The sequence below is a fragment of the Narcine bancroftii genome, chromosome 14, assembly GCF_036971445.1.
Source record: "Narcine bancroftii isolate sNarBan1 chromosome 14, sNarBan1.hap1, whole genome shotgun sequence".
NCBI classification, from domain to species: domain Eukaryota; kingdom Metazoa; phylum Chordata; class Chondrichthyes; order Torpediniformes; family Narcinidae; genus Narcine; species Narcine bancroftii.
Window position 1 is genome coordinate 2,658,112 of NC_091482.1, and position 25,139 is coordinate 2,683,250.

The 25,139-nt window shown below is 43.0% G+C and overlaps 1 protein-coding gene across 3 annotated transcripts in view; it reads left to right on the forward strand.

Annotated features, from left to right (window-relative positions):
- Positions 1–117: 117 nt before the first annotated feature.
- The window catches only part of LOC138749810 (flotillin-2-like), a 79,603-nt gene continuing 54,581 nt past the window's right edge, over positions 118–25,139 (forward strand). The window contains exons 1-2 of one of the 3 annotated variants that reach the window (XM_069911696.1): positions 252–341; positions 23,883–24,030. In XM_069911696.1, coding sequence (XP_069767797.1) covers positions 24,002–24,030 — 29 coding nt within the window. In that variant the 5' untranslated portion in view covers positions 252–341; positions 23,883–24,001. Of the gene's footprint in view, positions 342–23,882; positions 24,031–25,139 lie in introns of all 3 variants that reach the window. The other 2 variants (XM_069911693.1, XM_069911694.1) reach the window with 2 other exon arrangements.

Below are 25,139 nucleotides of genomic sequence, written 5' to 3' on the forward strand. Positions count from 1 at the left end.
AACTTTTCTGGTACGATTTCTGGGTGGTAACAGTGAGTAACTGGTTGGGGGGGGGGGAATTCTGCCCCGTGCTCTGTGGAGCGGGGAGCAGTTTTAGGGAGCCCAGTGACTTCCGCCCCTCAGCTTGTCGTGATGGGGAGCAGCGACTTCCGCCCCGTAGCTTGCGGGGCTGAGGTATCCGCGACGCAAGGGAGAGTGACTTCCGGTGGGCTCAAAGGGCTGGGCCAGTGCGCTGGGCGGCTCCCGCGCCTTGTTGTTGTGAAACGCCGAGGGGCAGAGTCGGGCGGCGAAGATGGGCAACTGTCACACGGTGGGGCCCAACGAGGCGCTGGTTGTGTCAGGTAACCACCAGCCGGGGCTCGGGCTCGGGCTCGGGGTGGGGGAGGGGGTTTACCCCGGGGAATGAAGTAGCGGAGGTCCCGGGGAGGCGGGAGTGGGAGTGGGTCCCCTCCAACCAGGGGGCACTAGGCCGCACGGTTCCCCCCCCCCCCCCCTTTCACTGTGGGCACTTCACCTCAAAACACTCCTGTACTTATTTAACTTCACTTTCTGAACAAACAGTAATTTTCCCTGTTGGAGGGGGATATTGAATGGTTTTTCCATGAGAGGGGGGGTCTTAACGCCAGAAAGGGGTCCTGTTTATGTGGATTTATTAAACAACCACAACCTGCTGGAGAAATCAGTGGCTCAGGCACCCACCATTCAGGGCTTGACTTGGTTATTTTATTTATTTTCTGCATTGTTTCCCCCTTCGGCTTCGAATAAATAATTGTTTTTAAATTAAAAAGTTAGCCCCAATTCCGATTTTTAAAAACAATTATGTGACTGCAGCTTCCTGTTGCATGGATTGGTGTGTGTGTGTGTGTGTGTGTGTGTGAAGTCTTGATGGGGTGTATAACCACTGATGGATGGTGTTACATGGCAGAGCCAGTATTTTTCCGTTTTAAGGAAGAAATGAACAAGATGCTGCTGTGATTCAAAATGTTCAATACTGTCAAGCTGCTTTCAGTTTAACATTTTACTCTTTTAATGGAAGAAGCTCTTGAAGGTGTGACATTAACCCTTTGGTTACAGGAGATTTCAGTTGATCATACCCTATATGTTTGATGTATTCCCAATGTGTAAAAATAATCTTCATCTATGCTTGAGGTGAGATGAAGAAACAACCCTGGATTCATCATTTTCTAAAATCAGCCATGAAATGGACTTAATGGAGGGTGCAAGCCTGAAATGTTATGTATTTTTGCTACATAAAGCACACAGTCTGACCTGCTGAGTTTCTCCAGCATTGTGTTTTTACTTGAAATGGACTGGTTGAGGTGGATTGGGGGAGGGTGAGGCCTTTGAGTGGAAAGGTCCTTCATCCCTGATTTTTAGTCTGTTGGAGAGATGCAAGGGGCAGGAGGCATGGTGGAACTGAAGCCAAAATCAAATGAGTCATGATCTGACTGTATGGAAAAGCAATTTTGCAGTGTGAAGTGGCTTGCTCTATCTTCATTCCTCCTTGTATTCCTGTGCTTTTGTTTGCTTGTGCGACCAGAGAACTTGCAGGTCTTCAGTATATCCCAAAATGCTATGACTCACAGAAACTTACTTTGTACATAGCAAGATGCAACTTAGTCAGATCTAGATTTCAGATTTCTTCTCAGAGTACATATGTGACATCACATACAACCCTGAGATTCTTTTTTCTTCAGGTGAGGTAGAATTTCCACTTATTGACAGTGCAAAAAAAAAACCCTGACTCAATGTACACATGTAAACAAATAAATGTGAACAAGATGCAATACAGAGAAATATATATCAGTTGATATACACATGGAAACAATTAAGATCATGAGAGAAAAACAGAAGCATAATTACTGGTTGACAGGTTGGAACAAACTAATTTGCTTTTTGAATACTATTTATGTCAATCCAAAATAGCATGAAGGTCGACAATCCCTTTTCCCCCTCAACAGATACTGCTGAAGCCACAGTTCTTCCATCAGTTTTTTTGTTCCACATCTTTAGACTTCTGCGTTTCCAACACATGAAAGCCCAATTTCTCATCTATGACATTGAAACACTCCCCCAGTAAGGAAGTTGGGTTTTGCCTGGATGACTTGCTTGAATTTGCATGGGACTTTGCCCCACAATCTAATTATTTTTTATTATTTTTTATTTTTCACACTGTGAACCATATCAACCAAAATATATATCCCTCCCCCCCTTTCCACCCCCCTCCAAAACCAATAAATATTCAACATATACATTACAATAAAACCATTAAACAATGTCATTACACAAATGAAAAATAAACAAGAAAAATGTGTCATCTACTTTTACACACTGAATCAAGTTGCTTTGTCTTCTTATCATTTTAGGGGGTGGAGGTCTGTTATGTTCCATGTATGATTCCCAAATTTGTTCAAATAATGTGACTTTATTTTTTAAATTACATGTTATTTTTTCCAATGGAATAGATTTATTCATTTCCATGTTCTATTGCTGTATTCTCAGGCTCTCTTCCATTTTCCAAGTTGACATTATATTTTTTTTGCAACTGCTAAGGCGATCATAATAAATCTTTTTTGTGCTTCATCCAATTTGAGGCCTAATTCCTCACTTCTTATATTACTTATAAGAAAGATCTCTGGATATTTTGGTATGTTATTTTTTGTGATTTTATTTAATATCTGATTTAGATCTTCCCAAAGCAATTTCACTTTCTTACATGCCCAAATTGCATGTACTGTTGTTCCCATTTCCTTCTTACAGCGAAAACATCTATCTGATAATGTTGGGTCCCATTTTTGTTTTTAACTTTTGGGGCGTGATATGTAACCTGTGTAACCAATTATACTGTATCATGCATGCGTAATCTTGTGTTTATTATATTCTTCATAGTTCCAGAACATAACTTTTCTCATGTTTCATTTTTTATCTTTATGTTTAAATCCTTTTCCCACGTTTGTTTGGGTTTATAGCTTATTTAATGATTTTCCTTATCTTGTAGCTTAATGAACATGTTTGTTATAAATCTTTTAATTATCATTGTGTCTGTAATCGCGTATTCCAAGCTGCTTCCTTCTGGTAATCTCATCTGTTTCCCAATTTATCCTTTAAATAAGCTTTCAGTTGATGATATGTAAACATGGTACCATGAGTTATTCCATATTTGAACTTCAACTGTTCAGATGTTAATAAATTATTTTCCAAAAAACAATTTTCTATTTTGATTCCTTTTCTCTCCCATTCTCTGAAGGAAAGGTTATATATTGTAAAAGGGATTAATGGGTTTTGTGTCAAGAACAATTTTGGTGTTTGGTCATTCGTTTTTTTCCTTTCTAAGTGGATCTTCTTCCATATATTTTATATTGCACCAGCTTTTCATCCCACTTATAAAGTATATGTTTCAGTACCTTTTCCCCTATTTTATCTAGATCTATCTTAGTAGTCCAGACTGGTTTTTCCCTTGACTGGTAAAAATCTGATAAATACCTTAATTGTGCTGCTCTATAATCATTTTTAAAGTTTGGTAACTGCAAACCACCTTGGTTGGATCTCTCTGTTAATTTATCTAACGCTATCCTTGGTTTCCCCCCTTTCCACAAGAATTTCCTTATTATTCTCTTTAGTTCATTAAAGAATTTCTCTGTTAAGGGAATTGGCAACGATTGAAATAAGTATTGTATCCTTGGGATACCCCCCTTACTTCATTTTAATGCAGTTTACCCTCCCTATCAACGTTGGTGGTAATTCTTTCCAATGTTCTAAGTCTTCCTGCAATTTCTTTATTAGTGGCTGATAATTTAGTTTGTACAGGTGGCTTAAGTTATTATCTAACCTAATACCTAGGTATCAGATTGCTTGTGTTTGCCATCTAAATGGTGATTCTTTTTTAAATTCTGTATAATCTGCGTTACTCATTGGCATCACTTCACTTTTATTTGTGTTGATCTTGTTCCCCGACATTTCTCCATACTCCTTCAATTTCTTATCTAAATCTTTTATTGATATTTCTGGTTCTGTTAAGTATACTATGATGTCATCTGCAAATAAACTGATTTTATAGTCCTTCTTTATTTTTATCCCTTTTATTTTATTTTATTTTCTGTTCTTATCAGTTCTGCCAATGGTTCTATTGCTAAAGCGAACGGTGGGGGGGGATAATGGACATCCCTGCCTATTTGACCTAGTTAATTTAAATTGGTTTGATACATATCCATTTACTGTTACCTTCGCCAATGGTCCATTATATAATGCTTTAATCCAATTAATATATTTTTCTGGTAGATTGAACCTCTGTAATACTTTGAATAAATAATTCCATTCTACTCCGTCAAAGGCTTTTTCTGCGTCTAAAGCAACAGCCACTGTTGGCTTCTTGTTTCCTTGAACTGCATGAATTAGATTAATAAATTTACAGACATTATCTGCTATTTGTCTTTTCTTAATAAATCCAGTTTGATCTTGTTTTACTATTTTTGGTACACAATCAGCCAATATGTATACTAATAACTTCACTATTATCTTATAATCTGAATTAAGTGGAGATATTTGTCTATATGATGCTGGTGTTAGTGGATCCTTCTCCATCTTTGGTATTACTGTAAGTATTGCTATCTTACATGAATCTGGCAAGTTTTGTGTTTCTTCTATCTGGTTCATTACTTCCAGGAGAGGAGGAATTAATAACTCTTTAAATGATTTATAGAATTCTATTGGGAATCCATCCTCTCCAGGTGTTTTATTGTTCGGCAGCTTTTTTAACATATCCTGTACTTCCTCTATTTCAAATGGTTTTATCAGTTTGTTTTGTTCCTCTTCTTGCAATTTCGGCAGTTCAATTTTAGCTAAAAACTTCTATTTAATCATCTTTCCCCTCGTTCTCAGTTTGGTGTAATTGTTCATAAAATTCCTTAGTTCTCATTAATCTCTATTGGGTTATATGTAATTTGTTTGTCCTTTTTCCTTGATGCCAATATAGTTCTTTTAGCTTGTTCCGTTTTTAAGTTGCCAGACTAATATTTTGTGTTTTTTCTCCCAGTTTGTAATACTTTTGCTTTATTTTCATTGTTCTTCTCCACCTTATACGTTTGTAATGTTTCGTATTTTATTTTTTTGTCCGCCAATTCTCTCCTTTTCGTTATATCATTCCTTTTTACTAATTCCTTTTCTGTACTTACTACTGCTCTATTTCCCAATTGTAGTCCTTTTTCATCTTAGTCACATAACTTATTATCTGCCCTCTAATGAAGGCTTTCATTGCGTCCCATAGTATAAATTTGTCTTTCACTGATTCCGTATTTATTTCAAAATATGTTTTAATTTGGCATTCAATAAACTCTCTAAATTCCTGCCTTTTAAGTAGCATGGAGTTTAACCTCCATCTATATGTTCTTGGTGGGATGTCCTCCAGTTCTATTGCTAATAACAAGGGTGAATGATCTGATAGTAATCTAGCTTTATATTCAGTTTTTCTAACTCTCTTGAATATGGGCCGACAACAAAAACTTATCAATCCTTGAGAAAGTTTTATGCCAACTCGAATAATATGAAAATTCCTTCTCTCTTGGGTGTTGCCTCCTCCATATATCCATATGTTTCATTTCCTGCATTGATTTAACCATAAATTTGGCTACTTTATTCTTTTTACTAGTCTTTTGTCCAGTTTTATCTAACATTGGATCCAAATTAAGGTTAAAATCCCCTCCTATCAATATATTTCCTTGTGTATCTACAATCTTCAAAAAAAATCTTGCATAAACTTTTGATCCTCTTCATTAGGTGCATATATTAAGCAAATTCCAAAATTCTGAATATATCTGACACTTTATCATTACATACCTCCCTGTTGGATCTATTATTTCCTCCTCTATTTTGATTGGTACATTTTTATTAATTAATGTAGATACTCCTCTAGCTTTTGAATTACATGATGCTTCCTTTACAGTTTTTCTCTTTAATTGTTATGTTCCACTTCAGTTAGCTGTGTTTCCTGCACAAATGATATATCTTTTTTCCTTTTTCAGTAAACTTAGTAGCCACTTCCTTTTAATTTGGTTATGTATTCCATTAATGTTTATAGTCATATAGTTCAACGTGGCCATATCATAGCCTGTTTGCACCTCATTTCCACTTTCTCACCACCACCATCCCCCTTTTCCCCCATTTTCATCTTTTAGTTTTCTCTTTTTAAATTCAATGTATGACAACACATTTAAAACATAAAATACTCCAACTCCCACATCCAATATTCCCTTAAGCCCCAAATTTCCCCCTTCCCTCTCTCTGAGTTGCCCCTTATCCCTTGCCAGGCAACCACAACTCCCCTTTCCATTTGGATTGCGATCCTGCTCACAAGCATCAACTTATTTCACAGTGACGGTTATTCTCTCTCCCCCCCCAACCCCCCCGAAAACACTTTTTTTAAACACATATAATAAAGTTCTCCCTTTTTTCCCCCCTTACTTCCTTCCTTCCCTTCTCTTTCCCTTCTTTAGTTCTTTACGTGTACATTGTTTTTACATCTTTATATATTTGTTATCGCCGTTCTTCATTCTTATTACATCTCTTCATCTCTCCTTTTGTCCTGCAAGTGTTCTGCAAATTCTTGTGCTTTCTCCGGATCTGAGAACAATCTGTTTTGCTCCCTGGGGATAAATATTTTAAGCACAGCTGGATGTCTTAACATGAATTTATAACCTTTTTTCCATAGGATCGATTTTGCTGTATTAAACTCCTTCCTCTTCTTTAAGAGTTCAAAACTTATGTCTGGGTAAAAAGATATTTTTTGACCCTTGTATTCCAATGGTTTATTCTCTTTAATTTTATTCCTTGCCCGTTCCAGTAAATTTTCTCTTGCCGTATATCTCAAAAGTTTTTCTAAGATGGATCTTGGTTTTTGCTGTGTCTGTGGTTTCAGAGCTAGTGCTCTGTGTGCCCTTTCTATTTCCATTCCTTCATGCATATCTGTCATTCCCAGGACCTTTGGGATCCATTCTTTTATAAATTCCTTCATATCTGTGCCTCTTCATCTTCCTTCAGGCCCACTATTTTTATGTTGTTTCGCCTACTATAATTTTCCAACTTATCAATTTTCTGAGATAACAACTCTTGTCTCTTTAATTTTTTTAAATAACTTTCTTCCAATTTTCCTCTCAAGTCATTCACTTCCATTTCTACAGCCGTTTCTCATCCTTCCACATTCTCTACTCTTTTCCCTTTTTCTGTCATGACCAGCTCTAATCTTTGCACTTTATCTTCTGTTCTTTTCATTTTTCTTTTAATTGCACTAAATTCTAATGATGACCATTCTTTTAATAATCTCATTTGTTCTTCAAAAAAAGCTTTATCTATATTCTGTCCATCTGTTTTACCTTCTATCTCTCTGTGAAGATCTTGGTCTTCTTCCTTTTCTTCTGTGTCTGTACCTATGTTTGTGTCTTCTTCTTTTCTTTGTATCTGTGTCTCTTCTGTTTTTTCTGATGAGTAGCTTGTTTCACTTTGTCAGGCCTCTTCTTGCTTGGCCTCTTGCTGTTGGTCCTCTTCTGAGCTGCTCATCTGTCGAGCCTCCTGCTGCTGCTCCTCTTTCCGTTCACCTTGTCGACTTTCTTTCTCACCTGGTACTTCACTCCCTCTTTTGCCGCTTTCCTCATCTTCCAGCTGAGAGCCCTGGTGTTGGGCATCCCTCAGCTGGTCGTGCTGTGGTTGCCCGCTCCTCGTCTGAGCCCCCCTCCCATCAGTGTTTTCCTTTACCTTGGATTGTACAGTTGCGCACTTCTGTTTGGCTCAGAGAGCCATTTTTGCAATCCACCGGTCCGGGGGGTCGTGACTCTGCAGGGCTGACACCAACCTCGGAGATCGGGTGCTCTTCTCCACCACGGCTCCCTGTTTCTTCGTGCAGGTAAGGCCTTCTCCTTTCTTTTCTGGTGTCTTTTCTTTTTTTTTCCCCATTGTTTTTACTTTTTCCTTCTTAGGTGCCATTTTCTTTCTCTTGTCTGCAACTTTATCTTTTATTTCCTATATTTTGTATTTATTGAACTTTGTCTTAACTTTCTTTCTTCTTTTCTGGAGAGGGCCGATTTTACCCTAATCCATCACATGACTCCTCCCTCACAATCTAATTCTTCAAGAGTTTGTGCAGTTGTCAGTTTCTGTCCTCTTTTCCACTATCTTCAAATTTGATGAGGTTTTGTGGAAGGGTTATGGATGATTTGAGAAATCTGGGCTGAAATCTCTTCTGTTCAGATTCCAATGTAGGTTGAAGGAGGAGGAAGTGAACAGGGTTAGCTTTTCGAATTCATCCTGAGCAGTGGATGCTGACTTCCCATCTTTGCATTTTGCTGAGCTGATGTTTTCCCAGCCTCCACTCATCTTGGCAGCTCATTCAGGCCACGAGCCAGCCCCTGGATTTGGTGCTGTTGCTGTAAGCTACAAGTGAGTGAGATCCTGACGTAGTGACGTGGAGATTTGCTAATAGCTACTGAAGGGCACCTATTGATCCTGGTCCATTTCACATCTGTATAATGATCAAGGCTGCGATTGCTACCTCTGCCAATGTGCTCCTGCATTCCTTTTTATGCATAGTTTGTATATACCAACCAGAGGCAGAGACAATCCTACACAGACAAAGAGAGGAATGTATCAACTAATTATTGCCACGGTTAAAACTGAATTGGGTCAGTTTACCTCCTGACTCAATTCATCTGCGTTTGTTATCTCCATATTCATCTGTTCCAGTCCAAACCTGCTGCAATCCTTCCCTCTGCAAAACTGGAGCTCATTGCAAGCTCTGTGCCTTGTGTGTCAACCTGCACCAGGTCCCATTGCCGCTGTGTGTGTGGGAAATACTTTAGCATCTTCTGTCCTCTGGCATCAAGGTGTCTGACTTCCTCCACTTCTGAACTCTGATATTTCAAAGTTGCATCATTAGTTACATGGGCTCTTGGATTCTCCTCTGTGACACTTTTCCGTTTTTCTTTTTTTTTTACGTAACTGTGGGTCTGAAATGATGTTATCTTCAACCACTGGGTGTCATTGTCCTTGGTGACTTTCTGTTGTGCTTAATGACATAACATAAATACAAATGTATTCCCCTGTGTCTTCCATATTGCCTTGAAAAATGAGATGGAGCTTTCTCCCCCATTTTGATTGAGGTGTTCAGAAGTGTAGTCTGGCATTAGCTAGCTGGGCAAAGGACCATTTAAAAGGTTTGTTTGTGATTTGAGAAGTTCAGGCTGAAGTATTCTGTTTAGATTCAAATGCAGAAGGTTAGCCTTTGGAATTCAAACTGGATCTGGTTTCTATCACTTGGGTTTTCTAGTGCTGATGGCCATTGTTCAGAACTGCCTCTATAATACCTTTCTCACTGCCCAAAAAAGAGTTTTTCCCAACCTCCTTGGTGTTTGGACCCAAAAGCAGGCAGAGGGATGATGTAGTGATCGGCTTGCAGTATCCTGGTGGACTTCTGCCCAAGAGAAACAATAATGGCACCACCTCCAGTACGACTGAGAAGGAGAGCTGATGGCTTGCCTGCAGTCCAGGGTTTGGGGCACCAGGTTCCACCATTTTATTTTTGAGATGCATTGCAATATTTGATGGTTTTTACACACTTTACCAGTGGGTACAATTCACTGCTGTTGAGTGGTTTGCTCAGATTATTAAAAACTCCCAAGGGTTGTTAACTCTACCTGCACCCTTATAGGCATCTGTCTTCACTCCATCAAGGTCATCTACAAGAGGTCTTTATATAAAAAAAAACAGCCTCTATCCTCAAAAACCCCACCACCCAGGTCATGCCTTCTTCACTATGCTACAATCAGGAAAAAGATACAAGATCCTGAAGGTGAGCCCTCAGCAGGCACAAAGGACAACTCCTTCCCCACTGCCATCAGATTCCTGAATGAACAATAGACACTGCTTTAATTTGACCTTTTCGTGCCAGTAAATTCTGATTTTGATACTTGGAAATTTGAGCCTTTTCCAGAACAGCTGATTATGTAGTGATCAAGGCAGACTATTAAAGGAGTGAAATATATCTACCTTTGGAAGCTGTAATAATTGTGGTGTGCAGGCTTTGATCAAATGAGGAAAAGGTTGTTCAAAGTCCATCTGTCCTAACATAACGCTTGTAGTCTACGAGGCAGGAGTGACTCTTGCCTTCTTCGGCCCTTGAGTTATGGACATTGTACAGTGGATATCTCAAGGCCCTGGAAAAAAAAATACTACCAACACACTCTCAATACATGACTACACATCAATTGGCAAGGCAGACTAACCAATATCAGTGTTCTTTCCCAGACCAGCATCCCAGGATTGAGGCACAGGCAATGGGAGGCCATGTTGTCTGTGGGCTTGACACCAAACTCCTGAAAGAAGCATTGGGCTTCATCACTGGACAGAGAAAGTGCTTTAAAGTTTTCAAATTTGCCTCAGAAGCTTAATTCCATCACTAACAATTTGCAGGGGATCTAGCGATGGAGTGTTTTTTAAAAAAAAAAAAATTGTGTGTAAGGAGACGAAGGAGATTTGATAGATTTGTTGGAAGTTCCATTGCACCTTCTCAAATTGCTGTGAAAAGTATACTGCCACAATACAACCTGTCATGATGGCCAGGAACGGAAAGGGCTGCAGAAAGTTGGATAAAGTTTCAAATGTTGGTGTCAGAAAATTGTCAATTGTTTTTTTAAATTTTGAAGTAACAGGCCCTTTTGGTCCACGAGCCCGTGCTGTGTAATTATACTCAATTAACTTGCACCCCTGGTATGTTTTGAACTATATGTATTTGGTGAGGCCTCTTTGTGGAATGGGTTTTCTGAATGAATTAGCAAATTTACTCAGTGAAAGAGAAAGAAAATCAAACTGTAGAGGAACTCGGCAGACTGGGAAACATCTGTGGAGGCACATAGATCATTGACACTTTGGGTTGAGACCCTGCATAAAGGTCCTGGGCTTAATCCTTTTGCATGTAGATGTTGGGGTGAAAAGGTCAAGCAAGAGGATGTGATCTGGTCAGAGAGAAGATTCTGATATAAGGAGGGTCAATATTGACCTGAATTTGTGCTCGGGACCTTTCTCCTTGTGAATGGAGAGTTACTTGTACTTGCCACCTCAAGTTGCCAAGGTTGAATATTCTTCCAATTTGCTACAGGTTTACAATATAGCAGTATTGCCATCCTACCTTCTGGATTTACGCTGATTAAAATCTTGCTGTCTGTCTTGGGGAAAGGGGCAGAGATAATGAGAATGAAGTTGGGATCAAAGCCAGCAAAGCAGCTATCAGTGTTGTCAATTTGTGTTGAGTTTTACAAAGTCAGGAGAGACCATGCAATGAGATTATTGTAGCTGAGGGAGCACGCTGTCCGAGGAGAAGCTTTTGCTTCTCTTTCTCTTATTGTAAGGGGCGCCGGGCAATACTGATGGCAACTTTCGGTCTGCGTGGCAGCAGACTAAAGGAAATTTTGTGTAATATTACATGGCAATAAAAAAATCTTGATTCTATGCTGAAGTGATTATAAAGTAGTGAGTGTCCGTTGCAAATCCAGTAATTTCAGTGTGTTGAGACTATTGTTTGACACACCTTTGTGTGCATAGGTACATCACAGCCATAGCTTCTATTTTATAGTAATTAACCAAAGTCATTTAAAGATCTCTGATAACACTGCCATGGTTCTGATGTGAAGGTATGAAAGGTGGAATAATTTATGCAAAGTTAAATTGTAAACAACATTTGAAAATTTAAAGGTAGACAGGATTTGGGGGAAGGAGTTCGAGAGCATCAGGTCTTGATGGCAGGTGAAGCTTCGACCATCAGGTTTATTGTCAGAGTACATACACAACATCATATACAACCCTGAGCCTTTTCTTCTGTGGGCCAGGCAGAATTGCCATTTAATTGATAAAGGCAAAAAAAATTACTCAATGAAACGTAAACAAAGGGTGCAATATGGAGAAAAAAACTAAAGTAGGAGAGCCTTAAATGAGTCTTTGAGTTTGTTGTTGAGGAGTCTGCGGGTAGAGGGGTGATATGATAAGCAAGTGGCCAGAATTAGAAGTGTCAATTTCCTCAGAATTGTGTGGACAATTGGAGATGGGTGATTTGAAATTGGGGAAGGAGAATTTTTAAAATGTTTGAATAGGAAGACAGTGGAGTTGGGCCAGCACAAAGGAAGTGTAAAAGTCACCTGCCGTCCTAAGCATTTTCTAACAGTTCTACAAACCTTTAGATTCACTTGTGAAAGGAACATCTTGTGATGGCGATTGCAGATTGAGTCAAGAATAATGAACAAGCTCCATTTTGTCTTACTACTTCAAGATTCATTTGTTGTCCTGTAATAAAAACAGTGCCATATTACATGAAGTTTGATTTTGTTTGCTGTAAGGCAGACAGATTTGCCTTTGGCAGAAATTTCCTGAAGCTCTTCTTATAGCCTGAGTGTAGAGCGCGTCGAAAGAACCAAAGACTTGTTGATCCAAACCAAGGCTTTTATTAACTAAACGACTGGAGCATATCACAAGTAGGTCGACCAGTCCAGAATGACCTGGTCTGGCAAGGAGCAATCCTTTAAGACCTGCCAGTAGGTGTGGCTACACTCTCAGCCAATCACAGTCATCCTACACTACCATCTGTACATAGACACATTGGTGATAGAATCTGTACTATCACACTGAGAAAGAGAAGCAAAAGAGAGTGTTGTCCCCCCCAGAGTCACCAAGTGTCCGTGGATTCACCTCCAGCGCAGCTGCACAGTTCAGTCCAAACCATCTGCAACCTAAACTCCAGATCGGAACCTCCGACACAATCAGAAAACCTTCAGCTCCTTCAGCACCCTCTTGCATCCTGATTCCAATATCTGGTAACACCTTCAGCCAGTCGTGAGGCAGCCTCCAGCAGTCCACCATGTGCTGTGAATCCCTTGACTGCAGTCACCAACAGCCCACCACCTGTGTGTTGTTCAGCCGCACAACCCTCACTGGCCTGTCACGGTGGTCACTGGCCTGTCACGGTGGTCACTGGCCTGTCACGGTGGTCACTGGCCTGTCACGGTGGTCACTGGCCTGTCACGGTGGTCACTGGCCTGTCACGGTGGTCACTGGCCTGTCACGGTGGTCACTGGCCTGTCACGGTGGTCACTGGCCTGTCACGGTGGTCACTGGCCTGTCACGGTGGTCACTGGCCTGTCACGGTGGTCACTGGCCTGTCACGGTGGTCACTGGCCTGTCACGGTGGTCACTGGCCTGTCACGGTGGTCACTGGCCTGTCACGGTGGTCACTGGCCTGTCACGGTGGTCACTGGCCTGTCACGGTGGTCACTGGCCTGTCACGGTGGTCACTGGCCTGTCACGGTGGTCACTGGCCTGTCACGGTGGTCACTGGCCTGTCACGGTGGTCACTGGCCTGTCACGGTGGTCACTGGCCTGTCACGGTGGTCACTGGCCTGTCACGGTGGTCACTGGCCTGTCACGGTGGTCACTGGCCTGTCACGGTGGTCACTGGCCTGTCACGGTGGTCACTGGCCTGTCACGGTGGTCACTGGCCTGTCACGGTGGTCACTGGCCTGTCACGGTGGTCACTGGCCTGTCACGGTGGTCACTGGCCTGTCACGGTGGTCACTGGCCTGTCACGGTGGTCACTGGCCTGTCACGGTGGTCACTGGCCTGTCACGGTGGTCACTGGCCTGTCACGGTGGTCACTGGCCTGTCACGGTGGTCACTGGCCTGTCACGGTGGTCACTGGCCTGTCACGGTGGTCACTGGCCTGTCACGGTGGTCACTGGCCTGTCACGGTGGTCACTGGCCTGTCACGGTGGTCACTGCCCCATGGGTTATCTCTCTTCAAACAGGGGTATGTTCTCCCAGTTTTCTTCCCCAGAGATGCTGCTGATCATAGGTGGTGCTATATTGGGTACAGACCTCGAAGTCACAGGATTTTTAAAATAAAACTACCATTGGCTCCATTAACGGGCCGTTTAAAACCTGTACAGAGCTGGGTGGATGGACCCTGTGGGATCGCCATGTCTCCGCTCCTTGCTCTGCCTGGGTCCCCACCAGTGGCAGCGCCACCATTATAGCAGCTCTGGCAGGTGCCACTGTTTTGAACTTGTGTGAATTGCAAATGAGAGCGTTTATTGTCAGCAATGAAAGCCAAATACTGGAGATGAAGCGACTGTGGAAACAGAATTAATGTTTTTGATTTAAAACCGTTCGACTGAGGTCTCTTCATTCTGAGGCAAGTTCTTTTTCTCCACAGATGCAACCTGAACATGAGTGTTTCCAGCATTCTGTTCTTCAGATCTTCAGCTTCTGTAATTTTTTTATTTGTATTCTCTCAGTATCCCTTGAGGATACCGTCCTGACCTAACAACTTAATAAATTAAATTCTACTAATGCATTGGTACAGTGATGCATCCTGATTCACTATAATTTAATTTGAAAGGTTTCTCATTGTTCCAGAAAACTGGCTCTACTGTAAAGTGCGGCTGCAGGTTTTTTGAAAAATATGTCTGCATAATTCATCATGAGAGCTTTTAATCCCTGCCCAATCTGAGTTGGGCTGAGGTTGTTTGATGCTAATGTCAACCATTTGATTGAGCAGTTCCAGTATTTCATGTGTGTGCCTCAGAGTTGAGGACTGACACATGATTCAACTGCAGATTTCATCACAGCCAAGCCCTGTGGCAACTCACTTTCAACAGTCATTGTTGAATCGGAGTCGCTAGTGAGTGAAATTTGGACATTTTGTAGAGCACTCGCTCCCACCTCAACAGAAGAAACTGATCTGGCCAAGCTATATAGATGGCACTCTCAGCAAGCTCCATCCTAAAAAATTAAAAATTCAAATCTACCCATACATTCTGGTGCAGGACAAAGAATGTTCCACTGTCGGAGACCCTCCTTTGCATGAGACTTTAAATTGAGACCCTACCTCCTCTGAGGGAAGTCCTAACATTTCCATTGAATGAGTGCATTGGATTGAATTTTTCCCATTGGCGCAATACTCAACAATACCAAATGGAGCTTCAAAGCAGTATCATTTTCTTTTGTGGGAGCTTGCAGTGTATACATTGTGGTTCCTGTGCTTCCAACACTTGAAAAAAACCACGATCTTTTCATTGTTCATTCTTCCCTGTAAAGCACCATGGATCTGGAAAGAGATGAAAAAGTTGTTTGTAAGCAAGTCTCTTTTTTTTTGTAATCCATGTTTCTGATCTGAAATTATGCAAAACTATGTGCAAATTTAGAATGAAGAAGAGATAACTAATATCTGAAGTTTGGATCCTGGGAAGATACTATAGTTTGGTAGCTTTTTGAAAGGAACCTTATAGAAGTTGGTAGGGAAGAAGGAGGAAATCCTGAACACTGAAATGGCGTTTCCCTGACGCCAGCTAATTTATTATTGATGTGGAACTTGATTATATATGATCCCTGCATTTACCAGTTGCACATGCTGCAAATTAACAAAGTGCAATATAACATGGAATTTGCTTTCATCTGCTGTCAGACAGACAGATTTGCCATCGGCAGAAATTGCCCGAAGCACCTCTTACAGTCAGAAAAAGAGAAGCAAAAGAGTCTCCTTGAGTGTCCATGGATTTGTCTCCAGCGCTGCCACAATCACACAGTCCAGACCAAACAATCAACAACCAGAGCTCCAGATCCAAACCTCTGACATGATCAGGAAACATTCATCTCCCTCACACATTCGTGTACCGATACCAGATAAAAACAGGACGAAGGAACTTTCTATACCATGGTAAATTTATGATCTTTGCCCTAAATTGCCATGATTATAATAAGGGAATGTGTTTCTAAGCAGAGTTGATGAATTGCTGGATATTGCGTGTAGTTCCATTATTGATCAGATCTCTCCTCCATTTAATGAAGCTCCTCCATTTCAGTATTTGGCTAAAGGACCAGTTGAATTCATCAACGTTCTTTATCATGGAGTAAATCACACAGCTTTTCTGAAATTCAGGTCCAAAAATGTTCAGTTAAATGTAGAAATCCAACTACAGTAAAAGGCCCTGGTATCAGGAACCTACTGGGATTAGTAGATGCTGGATAAACTAGTTTTCCGAATGTTTGAGACTTACTCTTCCAATACTTAACTATTACACCTGCTTTAAGAATAAACAGTTTAAAAGATAAAAGACTGCACTAACACTGAACAAACTTCACTTGCATGAATATATAAACCTTAAAGAATTTTACTTTATTTTCAGTCACATTCTTTGAAAACATTTAACTACTGCTGCATCTGCAGGTTCCTCCCCCTCCACGGAACAGCCTGAAAGACGAACAATAACATGATAGATAATTAATTCCCCCTTCCCAAGTTTACAGATAAAGCCTCTGACTGGAGTGATTCTTTCTAAGCAGGGACAAGGTGACACTTAAAGAGAGTCACCCCAATGTGGGAGCAGCATCGACCAACTCTTCATCCTTGATGACGCCATTGCTGTTTCACATAACTTTATTCAAACAGCTGCTGCAAGCAAAACCTAACCAAGGCCCTCCCCTGGCTGAATGTTTGTTTCCATCTTCACCAAAGGTTTATGTGTTACTTCAGAAAACATTTACAATTTTAACCTTTAATATTTTTAACATTATTTTATTCTTATTTATTTTAATTTTTTTTATATATTTCCTTTTTTTGCCAGTTGCTCGAATTCTGGATACCAGGATTTTTTTTTCAACTGTAATATATTTTACAGCTGTTCAACAAATGTTGCCATGCTAATGAACTAAACATGGAAATCTTTAAAGCTTTGAAGTTACAGCCCCCAACCATTAGTTGCTAAACATGCATTATCCTTTTCCCCCCTGCCTGATTTTACAGGAATATTCTGATCCATGCATCCTGGTGTAGATTCTTTCCATCTGTATTGATTCCTCAGTTTGATGGTCAAAGACCTACGTTACTGTTTTTTTCTGCTTTCTCAGCATATACAGCCCTGGGTGTGATGACCAGTTTGAAGATATTCTGGTGTAGAGTCTGAGATGATTGTGATTAGAAAATTGGGGCAAGTATGTGATGGAAAATGGGAGAATCAGTTGCCCAAGCAGGATAAGGGCAGAGAAGAAAGTATTTCCAAAACAAGGGGAACATTAAAACTGACAAACATTACATATCATGAAGTGGAATCGCAAGATCAAGGAACAGAAGTAGGCCATTCAGCTCCACCTTGAGCTAAACCATTCTCACATCAAGTTCCATTTTCCAGCCTTTTCGCCATAATCCCTTGATACTTTGACTCCCCCAGTGATCCGGCCTCCACAGCTGTATACGGCAATGAATTCCACAAATCCATGACCCTCTGGCTAAAGAAATTTCTCCTCATCTCTGAAATGGGTACATTCAAATTCTAAGACTGTACCCTCTTGTCCTGGATTCACCCACTAAGGGAAACATCTTATTCACATCTACTCTGTCCAATCCTTTCAGCATTGGAAATGTCTCTATGGGATCCCCTCTCATTCTTCTATCCTCCAGTGAATATAGTCCTAGAGCTGCTAAACATTCCAAATATGTTAGCTCTTGTATTCCAGGAATCATCCTGGTAAATCTCTGCACTCTTTCCAACATGATTACATCTCTTCTAAGGTAAGGGGCCCAAAACTGCACACAGTTATTCCAAATGAGGTCTCACCAGTGTCCCATAGAGCCTCATCAACACCACTTTACTCTTATACACTATTCCTCCTGAAATGAACGCCAACATAGCATTCGCTTTCTTTATTGCTGATCCAACCTGGAGGGCCACCAAGTCCCTTCGCACTTCTGAATTTTCTCCCCATCCAAACAATAATCTGCCTGTTTATTTCCTCTTCCGAAATGTCCAACCGTACATTTCTAACAATGCATCTCTTGCCCACTGTCCTAAGCTGTTCAAGTCTCTGCATCCTTTCAGTTTCTTCAGCAATTCCTACTCCACCACCCATCTTGGTGTCATCTGCAAATTTTGCCACAAAACCACTCAATCCATAATCTAAATTGTGTAATTTGTAGACCACAAGGTTTCAACGCATTGTGCAGATGGTGGCAAAGGGTGAAGAAATATAGTTTCCAGTTATCTGATTAAAATTCTCTGCCACAGGTAGTGCTAAGTATGAAATTACACTGTTTTCAAATGCTGATGGATTTGTATTCTTCAATAAGCACGTTGGTTCTTGAGACACCTATCCATTATCTCTGCTTGTATCACGCATGCTGAGTACATTGCTCAGCTGGAGCAGAAATAAGCTATTTAGCCCATCGAGTAAGCCCTGCCATTCAATCATGAGCTTATCCATTTCCCCACTTACCCCCACTGCCAGGCTTTCTCCCCATATCCTTTGATACCCTGGCTAAACAAAACATCAATCTCTGCCTTTAAAAACACCCAATGACCTGGCTTCTGCAACTGCCTGTGGCAACAAATTCCACAGAGTCACCGCCCTCTGGCTAAAGAAATTCCTCTGCATCACTCTTCTGAAACTCTTCAATCCTGAAGTTGTGCCCTCTTGCCTTAGAGGACTCTCCCACAATGGGAAGCAAAGTTTCTACATCCACTCTGTCCATTGCCTTTCAACATCTGAACTGTTTTGGTGATGTTGCCCCTCATTCTCCTAAATAATGAGTACAGGCCAAGAGCTGTCAAACATATTAAAGATAACCTTTTCATTCCTGGAATCATCCTTGTGAACCTCCTCTGAACCACATCCTTTCTTAAAGGAGGAGCCCAAAACTGGTAAATGCACTTACTGTGAAGAGTTTCTCAAAATTGTTAAAATGGATACCTCATTAAATGCCCTTTCCTGATTTCCCCTTGCTCCATCATTGCAGACATACTCTCAGTTGCCTTGATCCGAAGCTTTGGAATTTCCACCTGATTCCAGCCTCTTAACCCAAGCTCTCTCAATATTTCATAGGAACTTGTTGTCAACCTTGGTCTCAGTCCTGAAGGGTCTTGGACTGGAATTGTTACAAATGCTGCTCAAACTGTTCAGTGTTTCCAGCCTTTTTAGGGTTCTTTTTCTTTTCAGATTTTCAACATGTCAGTTTTTCTTTTTTTTAATGAACCTGTGTAGTAAAGATGGGTGTGGTATGAGCAGCTCATTATTAGCCAACTAATTCTTATTTATCTTTCCTGTGGTGGGGCAGAGGACACTGCTGTTTTCACATATCTCCACAGTTAGTGTGGAATTGTGTTGCTGTTCAACCTTGATAATGGAATTGGGGTGCGAGAGAAAGAAAGAACTGTTTAATTTTCACGTGGCCTTTCAACTCTCCAACTCTGAACTTGTTAACGTTTTTAGATTCAGCAACCCCTTCCCCAAGCCCCTGTCAAAACTAGCAGAGATGACCCCCTCGGTGTAAGGGTAAGGGAGGCTATGTTCCTAGAAAATAGTTCCTGTGTCACTATTTTCTGTAATATAAAGCCAAGTCATCTGAGCGGGCATCAAGATTTATCATCTTTTTTTTTGTTTTTTTTCTCCATCTAAATTTCTTCATTTATGGAGAAAGATTTAAAGGGGATTTTAGGGACACCAGTCTCACGGAGAGGTGGTGGGTATATAGAATGAGCAGCCAGAAGGTAGAAGCATGGACAATTGTTGTGAGAAAAAGACATTTAGGCAGGTATATGGTTAAGAAGGGATCAGAAGGGATATGTGCCAAATGTTGGCAAATGGAATAAGCTTTGTTGGTGCAGACAATTTGGGCTGAAGGGTCTGTTTCCAAACTGCAGAACACTGAAGAGCACATTTTTATTCTGTATTCCAGAACTTTTGATAGGAAATTTTTAATTCTGTAAAGGTGATTTCTTTTTCATTTCTCAAATTGCCGTAACATGGAATTGCCTAAGTGAAGAAATTTCAGAGCTGCTTTTAAATGACAAGTCAAGGCATGGTAATGAAATTGAATGGAAACTTTTGCAATAGGTGCATAAAGCCAATAAAATCCCTTGAAGTTTAAATACAGGTTTTGAGCTATTGCAATAGTAGGATAAAGAACCAGGATTAAAAAATACAGGGCTGCCATTACCATTGAAAGCAGTTTGTGGAAATGATATATGAATATTGTAAAATATAAACACTACATTCTTGAACATTGGCACAATACCTTATTGGCAGAGACTGGAGGAAAGGGGCTCGACAAGGGAGTGAACAGCTTTTCTCCTCGTCTCTGCTTTGTTCGTGGAGGTTAAAGTGATAAACTGAGTTCGTAGAATAAAAGGATCTGCACAAATTCCTTTTAAAACATAGTGTTCTCTACATTCTTTTTGAAGTAGTTTTGAAAGATTTGTGGAGGAATTTGAACATGAAAATCTGAACTGTGAGCTCTTGTGTGTGAGGGTTATGCTGTTATTTTAACCCTGTTGAACTGCATCTCATTCCAGAGGCCATGAAGTGTGGATTTTACGGCTGGTTTGGCATTTGAGAAGTTGATGCTGCTTTGTGGCTAATGATCAGGAAGGGCAGAGTTCAAAACTAAGTTTTTTGATTCAGTCTTATGGTAAATACCGTGTAGAGTTGAAATATATTGAACACTGGGATACGAAGTATCTTTGGTCAACTCTGGCAAGAAATGAAATTTGAATTTGGCATTTCAGCAAAGAGTTATATTTTGTGATTTTTCAGTCAGATAAAAGTTATTGGTGGAAGTTCTGTTGTAGCTTGAAGTCTGTGACCAAGTTTTCACTTTTCACAAATTGCAGCCACGTACCTCTTCTCTCACAGAGGAGTGACACCAGAAACCCTGGCAAATTTCTACAGATGAGTGGCAGAAGGTGTGCTAACCAGTTTCTAGTATGGGGACACAGACAGGCAAAAGCCTTCCCACTATCGAGAGCATCTACAGGGAATGCTGCTGTCAGAGAGCAGCATCAAGGAGCCCCACCACCCAGCCCATGATCTGTTCTCACTACTATCAGGAAAGAGATGTCGGAGTCACAAGACTCGCACCACCAGGTTCAGGAACATCTGGTCCCCCTCCACCAGCAGACACCTCAACGACAAACTCAATCAGGATTCTTACTTGTGGACTTTATTGGTTTTTTTAAATTTCCCTCTATATTTCAGAGGGTTTATTTACATTCATTATTGAAAAATGCACTCTGAGAATAAATCTGAAATCAGATCGTAACCATCAAAGACCATGATACCATTTGTATATGACACACCTAAAGCTTCAGCACTGAATTTATTTGGTTTAGAGACTCAGCTTGTGAACGACACCAGGACAGTAGAAAAATACGTGAGTTTTGAGTCATCTCTCAATGATTATGAAACTTTGATGAAGCTGCACTTGGAATGCTACATCCAATTCTGGTTGCCCCATTACAGGAAGGATGTGGATACTTTGGAAAGGGTCTAAAGAGGTTCATCAGGATGTAGCCAGGTTTAGAGGGTATGAGTAAAAACACAAAGCTGGAGAAATTCAGCAGGTCAAACAGAGTCCGTTATATGAGCAAAGGTAAAAATACAGAACCGACGTTTCAGGCTTGAGCCCCTCATCAAGGCAGGCGTCTGAGCAGAATAATAAGGGGGAAAGGTGTGGTCGCAAGGGCAGGAAATGATAGGTGGAGAATGAAGGGAAGGGGGGGTTGGCTGGGGGAAGGGGGGGTTGGAAGGGGGGGTTGGCTGGGGGAAGGGGGAGTTGGCTGGGGGAAGGGGTGTTGGCTGGGGGAAGGGGGGGTTGGCTGGGGGAAGGGGGGGTTGGCTGGGGGAAGGGGGGGTTGGCTGGGGGAAGGGGGGGTTGGCTGGGGGAAGGGGGGGTTGGCTGGGGGAAGGGGGGGTTGGCTGGGGGAAGGGGGGGTTGGCTGGGGGAAGGGGGGGTTGGCTGGGGGAAGGGGGGGTTGGCTGGGGGAAGGGGGGGTTGGCTGGGGGAAGGGGGGGTTGGCTGGGGGAAGGGGGGGTTGGCTGGGGGAAGGGGGGGTTGGCTGGGGGAAGGGGGGGTTGGCTGGGGGAAGGGGGGGTTGGCTGGGGGAAGGGGGGGTTGGCTGGGGGAAGGGGGGGTTGGCTGGGGGAAGGGGGGGGTTGGCTGGGGGAAGGGGGGGGTTGGCTGGGGGAAGGGGGGGGTTGGCTGGGGGAAGGGGGGGTTGGCTGGGGGAAGGGGGGGTTGGCTGGGGGAAGGGGGGGTTGGCTGGGGGAAGGGGGGGTTGGCTGGGGGAAGGGGGGGTTGGCTGGGGGAAGGGGGGGTTGGCTGGGGGAAGGGGGGGTTGGCTGGGGGAAGGGGGGGTTGGCTGGGGGAAGGGGGGGTTGGCTGGGGGAAGGGGGGGTTGGCTGGGGGAAGGGGGGGTTGGCTGGGGGAAGGGGGGGTTGGCTGGGGGAAGGGGGGGTTGGCTGGGGGAAGGGGGGGTTGGCTGGGGGAAGGGGGGGTTGGCTGGGGGAAGGGGGGGTTGGCTGGGGGAAGGGGGGGTTGGCTGGGGGAAGGGGGGGTTGGCTGGGGGAAGGGGGGGTTGGCTGGGGGAAGGGGGGGTTGGCTGGGGGAAGGGGGGGTTGGCTGGGGGAAGGGGGGGTTGGCTGGGGGAAGGGGGGGTTGGCTGGGGGAAGGGGGGGTTGGCTGGGGGAAGGGGGGGTTGGCTGGGGGAAGGGGGGGTTGGCTGGGGGAAGGGGGGGTTGGCTGGGGGAAGGGGGGGTTGGCTGGGGGAAGGGGGGGTTGGCTGGGGGAAGGGGGGGTTGGCTGGGGGAAGGGGGGGTTGGCTGGGGGAAGGGGGGGTTGGCTGGGGGAAGGGGGGGTTGGCTGGGGGAAGGGGGGGTTGGCTGGGGGAAGGGGGGGTTGGCTGGGGGAAGGGGGGGTTGGCTGGGGGAAGGGGGGGTTGGCTGGGGGAAGGGGGGGTTGGCTGGGGGAAGGGGGGGTTGGCTGGGGGAAGGGGGGGTTGGCTGGGGGAAGGGGGGGTTGGCTGGGGGAAGGGGGGGTTGGCTGGGGGAAGGGGGGGTTGGCTGGGGGAAGGGGGGGTTGGCTGGGGGAAGGGGGGGTTGGCTGGGGGAAGGGGGGGTTGGCTGGGGGAAGGGGGGGTTGGCTGGGGGAAGGGGGGGTTGGCTGGGGGAAGGGGGGGTTGGCTGGGGGAAGGGGGGGTTGGCTGGGGGAAGGGGAAGGGAAGGAGGGAGGCTGAAGAGGAGAGCAGGTTAGCAGAAATCAGAAAAGTCAGATAATGCCATCTTGTTGGAGAGTGCCCATATGGAAAATCGTATGCTGTTCCTCTAATTTGTGGGTCGTCTTGGTGGGATAGGACGCAAGGCCTCGTGATTGTGACATAGGACTAAAATGGTTGGCCTCGAGGAGGTCTCTGTCACTGTAGCAGACGGTGCAAGTGATGGGGAGAGATTAGACACATCTGCTGTGGAATGTAGGGGACCGAAGGGAGAGCTGATGGAGTTGTAAATAAAAAAAATAAAGAGATGCAGTAGATGGTCAGAACTTTTTCTACAGAGCAAAGGAGTCACACGCTTTTAAAGTTTGGGGAAGAGGTTTAAGGGAGATTTATGGGGAAAGCATTTTACATACAGATTGGTGATGGGTGCCTGGAATAGGGCTGCCAGATATAATTGTAGCATTTAAGAGGCTTCTAGATCGACATCCCTCCACCCCGTTCACATTCATGTAATGTTCCGTATCTATTCTCCGATTTAGATCAATACAAAAAGTTTAAGTGATGAGGGTGGGTGTGTGAACACCCAAGCTGACCCAGCTGAATGCTTAGTTGGTGAGGGAGGTGTGTGAGGAGTAGGAGGAGGGAATTGGCAGATTAATTCTAATATATCTCTTCTGATGTGGCATTTGCCAGCTAATTGTCTATTTCTTTTACTGCTGCTTTTTTTCCTCTCCATATTTTTAATTAATGTAAATTGCACCACAGGTGCAGTGTGGGTGGGGAGTTCCCACATCTGCTGCTTTTGTCTTGGTATTACAGATCTCAAGTTTTGCACACTGTTCTATAACCTTTAGTTGAAGCTATACCATCATTATCGACATACCTTAAGCAAACTGCCTCCAACTGTTTGAGAACAAGTGGTAGATGAAGGAAGTCAAATGGTCTTGAAGATCAAAGGAAAGATGTGGTAAATTAATTGATACTGTAAATTACCTCTTTGTGTCTGTTAATGGGCCTGTGTAGGAGGGAATAAGTTGTAGGAGTTCATGAAACTAAGGGGGCAGGACCTCATGGGATCGAATGCTTTGAGCTGGCACAAGCCCAGTGGCATCCTTCAGATATCAACTGGTTCTGAGTTCCATAGTTGGAAGCCACGATCTGACACAGTTGGCTTAGCAGTTAGCATAGGACCTTTACAGTCCCAATGATCAGGACTAGGGTTCGAATCCCACGATGTCTGTTAGGAGTTTGTATGTTATCCCTGTGTCTGCATGGGTTTTCCTTGGGGGCTCTAGTTTCCTCCCACTGTTTGAAACATAGCAAAGTTGTAAGTTAATTGGGTGGCGCGAACTAATGGGCCAAAATGACCTGTAAATGTGCTGGATGTTTAAATTTAAATTGTAGTATTATGGTCATAGAGCTGTGTTTCATATCTCTTATGTTTCTGGCTCAAAGTATGGCCATATCTGCTTTCACCAGCTCCTCTATCAGTTCATTCCAGATACCAACTACTCTTTGTGTGAAAATTTACCCCTTAGATCTCCTTTAAACCTCCACCTTCTCAACTTAAACATGGAGTTGAACCTGTTGCTTAAGAATCCACTGTTGCACAATAACCCTGACAACAGTTTGATGGAATGTTGGTACAAAATATGCCTCTGAATGTTCGGAGTATTTTGAAATTGCTAAGTCTTGTGTTATTAACACTAACAACCATAACATATAACAGTTTATGGCCCTTCAAGTCCACGCCAGTTCACTCAAACAACTCCTCGAGATCCCTCCGCCTATTCTCCGTCCATAACCCTTCAACCCCCTCCTATCCATGTATATATCCAGTCTCCTCTTAAATGAAAGAATGATTCTGCCTCAACTATTTCCTCCGGAAGATGATTCCATTCAGCCACCACTCTCTGAGTGAAGAAGCATCCTCTCATGTTTCCCCTAAAATTTTGCCCCCTTACCCTCAACTTGTGTATAACGCACCCTATTTGAGATCAGCTTTTCAAAGATACATAGTCATTTCTGCACAGGTGGTGTTTGGGAGAGTTTGATAAATTTTCTACTCCAGTGGAA